Source organism: Aristolochia californica, unplaced genomic scaffold (genome assembly GCF_029961685.1).
Source record: "Aristolochia californica isolate CCGP_79_NKW_82.1479 unplaced genomic scaffold, dmAriCali1.0.hap1 SCAF_15, whole genome shotgun sequence".
Lineage (NCBI taxonomy): Eukaryota > Viridiplantae > Streptophyta > Magnoliopsida > Piperales > Aristolochiaceae > Aristolochia > Aristolochia californica.
Window position 1 is genome coordinate 23,524,823 of NW_027181826.1, and position 9,970 is coordinate 23,534,792.

General features: G+C 38.1%; 1 protein-coding gene across 1 annotated transcript; it reads right to left on the bottom strand.

Annotated features, from left to right (window-relative positions):
• Positions 1–217: 217 nt before the first annotated feature.
• Positions 218–9,535, bottom strand: LOC137951399 (protein PAT1 homolog). The gene is made up of 5 exons (XM_068798019.1): positions 9,243–9,535; positions 8,423–8,586; positions 6,873–6,926; positions 5,305–5,374; positions 218–2,980 (listed from the first exon to the last, which is right to left on the bottom strand). Exons 1-5 carry the CDS (start codon positions 9,325–9,327, stop codon positions 897–899), a joined length of 2,457 nt encoding a protein of 818 aa, XP_068654120.1. The 5' UTR covers positions 9,328–9,535; the 3' UTR covers positions 218–896.
• Positions 9,536–9,970: the final 435 nt, after the last annotated feature.

Genomic DNA, 9,970 nt, shown 5'->3' on the forward strand with positions numbered 1-9,970 from the left:
ATACAAGGGTAAGAATTTTCTTCCAACATTACATCTGGCATTCAAAACATGCACTGGGATAAGAATCTGGGTAAGAATAGTTAGTCCACGAATCATATCCTCGCAAACACACTTAATAATTCATGTAATGAGCTCTAATGCATGAAACACATTAAACCAATAGCTTAAAGAAAAAGATTAAACAAAAACTGAAAAAAATAACAGAGGAAGCAACAAAAAAGAAAAAAGTCACAAATGTGGATACACTTTAAACGAAATAAGAGAGATATCGCCATACCTTGAGCCCATACTAAATCAAAGGCTTCAATCCTCAAGGAAAATAACCAACAGTTGGTAAGAAAAACTATTACAATCTACATCATGACAAGTGAAAGAGCCCTCCAAATCTGTCTACACCCAAGTACAAATGATAATGATCAAAGACCCCACAAGAAAGATACTAGCCTTTTTTTCATAAACCCAAAAGTCATATATCTTGGCCCCGTAGGAATCTGCATGTCTTCCTTAAAAAAAGAGAAGAAGAGAAAAGGTTCCCACCAACAGACCCTGTACATTCTATCTCACTAGTTTTCACTGACTGGTGTTTTCCATTCAGAGCACCAAAACTAAGCTCTCCCAGGAGAAAACTACCAGTGGCATCTCCCACAAAGTTGCAACATAATACATACGCAGACTGTTTTGAGTCACATATGAAGGAACTGAAATAAAACAATACAGAAAGAAAAACAAATAAATCTAAAGTGACTTGCTATCCACTACAGAAGTCTGTACCTACCTGTGGTTTCTGTAATCATTTGCAGGCAGAACTTGACTGCCCACAATCCTTGGATGTAAAAAGGAACCAGATACTGTACTGGTATTACCTAACACATCTGATTTGCTACATGCAAGAGGTTTTAACCTGGTACAGATTCCGAATTTAACTGCCCACCACCACTTCCCTGACCATTAAACCCAGGGATTGGCATGGACCTTTGAGCAAAATCCAGTAGCATCTTTCGCTGACGCTCATCAGTGTGAGGAAGGCTAGCACGCAATAGCTCAACTGGCATTTCCCTGCTTATAGCCCTAGCAGGCTCTGACCCAATCATCGCAGTATCAGGAGCCTGAATGCGTAAGGATTGCATTATTGTGTCATACTTACTGAGGCAGTATTTCGTGAGCAGTCCAAAGAACGCATCAAATGAGGCCTGCCACAGAGCCCGATTTGGCATGCTGTAATTGACAGCAACATGGGGGTCTGTTAAAAGATCAGTAGCCCTTTCAAGAACAGATTTTATGATGATAGATGCCCCATCACCTGCTGAACTACCCAGTGGGCGGAGAGGCGGCTGTTCAGGGGAACAAACAACTGCAGCCAGGCAAGCACTAAGAGCACTTAAATCCATGCCCTGTACGCAAGAAGAAACTGTTCTTGCAAGATTCATTGTTGTTTCTGCAGCACTTGGGTCAGCCGGCAGACCACCAAATAAAAACCTCAGGTGACGGAAAATGGCCATACAGACTATACGGATCAGCTCACTGCCAGGGAAAAGAAGTTGGAGATATCTGGAGAGAAGTTTTCTGCCTTTTGGAAGTGACACCAATCGTAAGAAGACAAGGTCATCCTTCGGTGCTAAGCCAACTGAATGGCCTGCTTTACCAGGGCCCAGTGGGTCAACTAGTTGGAGTGAGGCTGCAAGACCCTCAAGCAATACCTGCTGCCTCCGCCTGAGCTGGGACCCACCATCTTGAGGTTGACTAAACTGTAGAAGTCGATCAATATCATCTACATCTAGAAGAAGACAAAGTCCATCCTCAATGGCAATTCTAGCCGCAAGCATGGGCTCCTGTTCCAGGGGTTTCTCAGAGGCTTTTTCATGAACATTGTCACCTGATCCATTAGGGGGGTCAACTTCAAGAAGAGGACGTGGCCTACGGATGGACGAGAAGGGTACACGACCAAGAGCATCAACCTGAAGATAAGCATGAGGCTCATTATTGGCTCGGGCACGTGAAGGCAGATCTCTCAAGTAACTTGGACAAAAATGGTGTTTCAGTCTGGAACCAGCTGATTTTTTTGCCAGACAAGCTTGGTGGTAGTAATCATCTATGTATGGGTCATTGCTGTGAGTTGCAGCATGTTGCATCCTCAGAATACCCTCAATTTCAAAAGCTGACATATACTTGGATCTGAACTGCGGCCATCCACTATCGATTTTCAGGCTACTGGTCTCAGAACCCTGTTGAGAAAAGCGATTATGTCTTCCTCTCTGTGTCGGCTTTGATCTCTGGTCTCGCGGATCTGCCATCCCACCCAGGATTGCATCATATTTATTCCCCAGATTTGAAGAAGGGTGGCGGTTAAAAATTTGAGACTGCATAACTGAGAGGTGTGCCAAAGTTGATTGAACATGAAGTCTTTGCTGTTGCTGCTGAGCCAAAAATTGAGAAGGCAATAACCCATTTGGATGAGGTAATTGCTGCTGCATCAAATTGGGTAACAAACTTGGATGATCCCCTGAGAAAAGGTTGGTCTGGTTAAGCCATGGGTTCTGTGGACGATTATTAATGGGCACATTTGGTGGGTTAAGCTGATGCATATTTCCACCATATGGAAGCCCATGAGGTGGTAGACCTGGCAAATGAAGCTGTGGCCCTGAAAAAGGAGAAATATTTGGGGCAGAAAAGGGAAGCTGAGGCCCAATAGTATGAGATGAATGGCGTGAGCGGTTTGGTGATGCCTGAGATCGACCTCCAGGAGGAGGGTAGGAAGTGAAAGATGATTTAGGTACAAGGATCGGTTCACTGGACTGCTGTTGTTGTGGGGATGGGTAAGAAGACGTTCTGTACAATGGTTTGGATTCTGCAACACGGGCTGATGACGGGTGGGGTTGAGACCACCATCTTTTGCCTTCCTGGACATTTTCAGCGTCTAATATTTGCTGATCTAACCAGGTAGAGAAGTCTGGCTCCTGTGCCCAATCTGCAGTAGAAGAACCTGAAGGAAATTCATCTAAAATTAGTATCTACATAACTGTTTCCATCAAGAAACAGATAAAAGATCTGCTTAAATGTCAGGTTCACATGAGAATAGACATTGGATAGATAGAAAGAGAGAGAGAGAGAGAGAGAGAGAGAGAGAGAGAGAGGGAAAGACATAATCACTGTTTCATTTAGGTATACATACTCATACTGAGAGAAATGCAACATTCACCATCTTATAGACAAAAAGCACAGACCAATTCCACATAAGACTAGGAAAATTTGGAAGCAACTTCAAGCTAATAACAAAAGTTCACCTCTTCCAATTTTTTTGCAAAAACCATGTTTATGTTACCAACATCACCACTCAATTCATACACACAAATTATGTTATTGGTTAACATGTCCTTGCCACTCGGTTCTTCTTTCTGTTATGCTGGTTCCACTACTTCTCCACATTCATATACTCACATACTAAATTAAAATATACAAGCACATTATACAATCAGATATGCACAATGAAAGGAAATCAAGAATTATACAGTTTCCTCACCCGCCCTTTTTACGTAAGGTATGTTCACTTCTCCACTAGTGGAGAAAAATGAAATGTGTGGTTTGCATAACCATCCCCACCTAGTCAGCATTTTTCAGTGAATCCAACTGAAACTTTCTTTAGCCAATTCATTCAAAACATTGCAGAAATTTTTTTAAACATAAAGACTTAAAAAAACATTAAAGGAGGGTACAGGTACAAGCTGAGTAGACCACAACCGTCACAAAAAATAAATAATTAATGAAAAAAAAAGACCTACCAGATAACAGAAACAAAAAAAAAATTGCAATATCATTATAGACAACTTAGTAAATTCCAACAAAAAGAAAGACTGAAATAATCACAACTGCAAGAAGGTTGGTATAACCCTGATTTGCAGAATAACATGGCACTTCCTTAAAAACACTGTTACTTGATTGCCAGTAGTTGACAGCCAAAGAATGGTGAACAATTAGTGTCACTGAAACCCGTCAAATTATTTTTGCGCTGCAAAAGAAGATAATCATGTTCTACCTTTTATCTTTGAAAAAAATTAGTCACCAGAGGTAGTCACTATAGAATGTAATGATAGTTACTGGCCAATCTCCAGACTAAAAATGCAAGAAGTAGTCTTCCGTCAATATATAAGCAAGAATCACAGCGACAAGATTCCACCTTCACAATGCAACCTCTTCTAGACTAGTTTCAAAGTTAGGTTACCATGTGACCCTATCATTTCTTCCCTCTTCATTCCTAGTAAGAGGAAAGGTCTCCAACTCAATTACTCTTCTACCTAGACAAATAACCTACATACACCTCTCAATGGTTTATCAGAATGATAATGTGTGGTTAAATGAACAGTACATTTTAAAAATACCTACAATCATGTACTAAAGAATGGTCTAACATACCATCTGTCGATAGTTTATAGAATGATAATGTGTTTAAATGCAAAGAATACATTTCATGGACAAATTATGTCAAGGATCTATTACGGAATATTTTATGTTGCTTGCAAACATGAGTATGGGCCATGCAAAAAATTTATGTCCTACATAAAAAAAGATTGTGTCCACATGCTCCACCCCACCCCAACCAACAAATTTCAGGTAGTAGCTGGCCAGCATCTAAAACCAAACTTTTTTTTCAGAAAGAGCGCAATTTTTAAAGCCTGGAGCCAAACCAACAGAACAAACATCAAGAAGGGGGTATTCATTGATCAAACAACCATCTTGAGTGGTGAACTCGCATCTAGCATAACAAAAACAATGCACCATATCAGCCCATGTCAAATACATTAGGCAGTCAAATAAGCATACCTCAACATTTGATACTGCAGATAAAGTCAAATTAATGTATATATTCTGAATATGTAAACATCATTCCATGCAAACCATGCAACAAGATTGAGATAACTAACATCTATGAAAGAAGAACCATCTGAAAAACAATCATATTTGACCATACACAAACGCCACAAAAAAACTCCCACAAGCAAAATGATAGAAAAACTTGTCCCAGGATGATCTCAAGAAGAAACCTACAAAACAATACTAACTTCTAAGATAATATTTTTTGTTCCATAAAGTACAACCAAGGCCAATCCATAGAGAATATTGAAACCTAAAGATTTCGATGCACAACATAGAAAAAATAGATAAACCACCAAAAAATATTTTTGTGTTCGAAAAGAAAACCAACAAAGCATATGGAAAGAAACAGAAGAACACAACAAGACCTTTAATTTTCAATCAAGCATATTTAATAAAGAAAGCAACTGTAGTAGGCAATGTGTCAAATGTACTCACTTTCCCTAGAAAAAGAACCCTGATCACCAATAGTTGCATGAGTTCTGGGTTCAATCACACCCTTGTTCAGCTGTGAAAAGAAAGAAGTGTCAGAGTAAATAACTTGACCACAAGAAAGGACAGTAATAATGATGAAACCATTTAAACAAAAAATATGATCCAAAAAAAATTATCTGCTACTTTTTTTTTCTTTGTATATGTTAAGAGAAAAAAAAAAGCCTAGCTATTAAAGATTAAAAATTTTAAAAGAAACACAAAGGCACACGCACACACACACACAACTTAGATAAAAATAAAACAAAATAAAAAAATGTGTACTCCTGAGAGGATATGAAAAATAGCCAGAAACTTGAGGTCCAACCATCAAAGGTTAACACATTCTAAACATCCACATCTTTAGCCTATTATGCATGCATAACAACTTCCTGGGGAGTTGCAAGTTATAACTACATGCTGCAATTATATAGATTAAGCGCTTCAAATCCACAGTAGAAGCAGAGAAGCATAATGTACTTCAAGCTTCCTAAAATTTGCAAATGCAAACTGAATGCATGACCAGTCAATACCCCACCCCCTTCCCCTCTTTACATGTGCTTGTGTGTAGAGGGAGAGAAAGAAATGAACAATTCAACACGGAATGTTGCTCACACCCGAGCCAAAGTATCTGTTATTCTAAATTCCACTCAAAACTACTACCACAGGTTGATGGCTAAACATTTTTTTAAAATGGTGAATTCTTCTTCAAAAAAGTGATTTTTTTATAGAAAAACAACAAGATGCAAATAACAAGTACCTCGGCAGAAGAACTCAGTGCATCAAACAGACATAATTAGAAATTAGGAAATAAGAGATGAAATGATGAGATGAAGGGAAAAGATTGGCTGACAGCCCCTTCTGTAGCTAATTTATCATCATTAAAATTAGGTAGTACTGAGTTCACAGAATGAAGAGAGCAAGAGCCAAGTCTTGAATGTCCTCAAAGAAATAGGAGAGTCACCATGCTAATCAGAGTTGTTCCAGCAACTAGCCTACAACAGTCTTCAATTCCTTCCAAACTCTCAGATGTAAAAGTTTAGTTTTGAAGATCCCTATGCATTGGAACAAGGATCTATCTCAGCTTTGGTTGAAAGGGGTAATGCTAAAAGAACTTGAGGTAAACAGGCATCCTCATGGTTTATGACCCATAATCAGACCCAAAAAGAGAGAGAGAGAGAGAGGGGAAAGTAAACAAAAAGGAGAATAGACATTCATCAGATCAAGAGTAGGTTAATAGGCAACAGGGAGGTAATCAAGCAACTTCTCTTTTAGATTAGCTGTACTTTCTTGGATGCTTGCTTGTAAATTAACACACATACTTTTTACAAAAAAAAAAAAACAAATATACGTTTACACCTGGGAACTGAAAAAAAAAAATGAATGAAAAATCAACGATAGACATAACTGCAATGTCAAATACATATAGTTGCTGTGACTTCATACTCCATCCCATGCTGTTCACAGCAAAGCTACTGCAGAAATATTAATTTCACCATGTGATACACCATGTAGTGCCAGGACATTAAACTGACCTTTGAAAAGGTACTTGCAAGATCATCTATATCAGAAGATTCCAATGCGTCAACCTGCAGATGCAAGATAAGAGTTAATGCCAACAAGCATAAAAAAATGCTCATAGAAAACAAGTTTACATCCCACAAAAATATCCACCAGATGAAATACATGCTCAGCAGTAGACTACACTCTCCAAAATAGTACAGCAAGCTCTCACTACTATATCAAGTGAATGAAAAATCTACACAGTGGGCAGAACAGACGACATAGCAAAATAAGCCAAAAGGATTAGAGATCATCCCACCTTTTGCTTTTGAGATCATCCCTCATTTTTTTATGATACCACCCTGGCTATTTAACCACACATGCCTAGTTCACCTTAGCAAACCCATGAAATACACAGAAAAAGCACATGGAGCATATGGTTCTCAGAATAAATTACAGTTAAGACTATACAATGCAGAATCCTTTGCAGTAACTCCTATTGGCCATAAATAGATTTTCATCTTACACAAAATCCTTTTAACAGAGAAGAGGTCCCATACAATGTAACTTCAATCAAGCAATATGAGCCCACCTCTTTGCTAATCAATGAATGTGAAACCCCTGTTAAGCTGAGAACCTAATGATTTTCTATATCTTTGTTAACTTGGCAAGCAACTGTCGATGAGAAGAGAGTCATATAGGACCTTAGCTCAATGGTCACATGGGGTGTTTCCAGTGCGCATCTTGCTTCAAGTCTCACCAGGGGTTTCATGTGTGCGTGCATTAACCAACATTCAGAAAGAAAGGAAAAAAAAAAGAAGCAAGAGAGTGAGTCCAGCCTGGTCAGCAAATTACCCTAAATCCAGAGATTAAGGCAGAAAGAAGAAGTTCAACATTTAACCAATCACATCCTCTCCATACAGAACTTCAAAATGCCAGTACTGCAGTCTACTTTTTACAGTTTGAAATAATCTCTTTCAAGGATCCACTTAATATTGATCATGCATGATTACCAAGTAAACAGAGTACAGAGATAGACACTAACAACATCAGACAAAATCAATATCTAACAACTTCTTAAATATCTTGAAAAATAAACCAATGTAAGCACAACAAAAAACTAACCTTAACATGACAAAGACAAACCATCAGAATAATAAACATTCCATTAGACAACATAAGAGAACCTTGAATTATCAAAAGTTTCAATGTAAGAGCAAAAGAAATTGAGGGATTTAACAACTAAGACTCAGTAACAGGAAAGTTATTTAACACTAACATAGAAAACACTCAGTTTAGATTATATTAGAGAATATCAACTTACAATTAAAGTTATGTAAGAGCACAATCATCAACTTTGGACACACACAAAAAAATTTAAAAAGAAAATAAAATTTGAATACCGATTCAGCTTTGCATCCAAAAGAAGTTCAAAAAAACAAAAAATGAAGTATGTCTGACCGTAAGAGAACCAGTAACTTACATCCAAACTACGGACACTTTATTTTTTTGAATTCAACCCAAATTGCAGTCATCAGAAATATAAAGAAAACACCTCAATGCAAAATAACTCACTCCTCACCTCTTCCCTATCCCCAAAGACAGAGAAACGATACTCATCATCGTTAAAACCAACCAACCCAATATCTTCATCACCTTCGGCATCGTCCAAACCACCCAACTCAACTTCCTCTAACACATTATTTCCAAAGAAGGCATACTGTGATGCATCAAAACGTGTATTACCTGCTCAAGGAAAGCGAGACCAATTTAGATGATGTCAATCGAAAGAACTTACATATCTTCCACAATCACATAGCGTTCCCAAAGAAAATATTCATAATGATGCGTCCATGTACAAGAGAAACCCAATATCTTGTTTCAAGAGGTTCAATATTCAAGAAGCATGAATTCAAACCCATGTAAAACGCACATCTAGTCCAACACCGACATAATAAGTGCAAACAGATATAAAAGAACAGCACGAGTAAAAAACTAGAATGAAGCAATAAAATCAATATAAGAGTCGAACGCCATAAGTTCAATTTTCAGCTAACCCATACGTAAAACACAAGGGTAAACGTTCCCTCATGACCCAACCACTACGTTGAACAATTCAAATAATTCTCCTACAATTACCACTCAAACGAAGTCCCCGCTTCGAAATCACCCAAAATTAACAAGATACCGACCATTTCCTAAACCCTCCCGACTCAAACAACCACCAAAACCCCAATCACGCACTTACCCCGAGCTCAATCGAACAGTGCATAGGAAAGCTAAAAACGACCCGCATGCGTTGACGTCAACAGATCTACAAGTTCCCCACAAAACCGGCTCGAACAACATTTAGATAAAGAGACAAGCACGGCGCACCTAAAGCTCAAAGATCGGAAGCAAACCTGAAGAACCCGTAGCGAATTGTCTCAGATCTTTCTGGTCGGGGTTAGGGCTTCCTTCAAAACCTCTACGGTCGAAATTCTCCATCCCCACTCGCTCTCCTTTAAAACCCTAGCACTAGACCATGGAGAAATCGGAGAAAGGAAGAGAGAAACCCTAACCCTAGTTGTTAAGGAGCTCAGCGATCTGTCGCGAATGAGGATGAGGACTGATATACGTGATTTCGAGGATTTTTTTTCCAGGTGTTAAATAGCAGGGAACATTTGGGCATCAGAATTGGACGACCGGAGGAAGGGAGGGTGAGAGAGAGAGAGAGAGAGAGAGAGAGAGAGGATTCAGATGTCTAGAAGTTAAAAAGGATAAAAGGAAAAGGATAAAAATATTTATTTTTAATATTAAATTATATCTCTCTCTCACGGTGAAAGGGAGAGAAAGGGAGTGGAGTTTTACTTTTTCTTTATATGGAGTCTTCCTTCTATCATTTGAAGGGAAAATTTACACTCATATGAAACTAATCCATTAATTTGCATAAAAAATAATAATTTATATTATTTATTTGAAGGGAAAATTTACACTCATATGAAACTAATCCACTAATTTGCATAAAAAATAAAAATTTATATTATTTTAAAATAATATTTTTATTTTTTTACTATTTCTATCATCGACTATGAAAACTGTTAGAATTGTTGTCTACTAAATATTACAAAATACCATAGTAAAAATAATT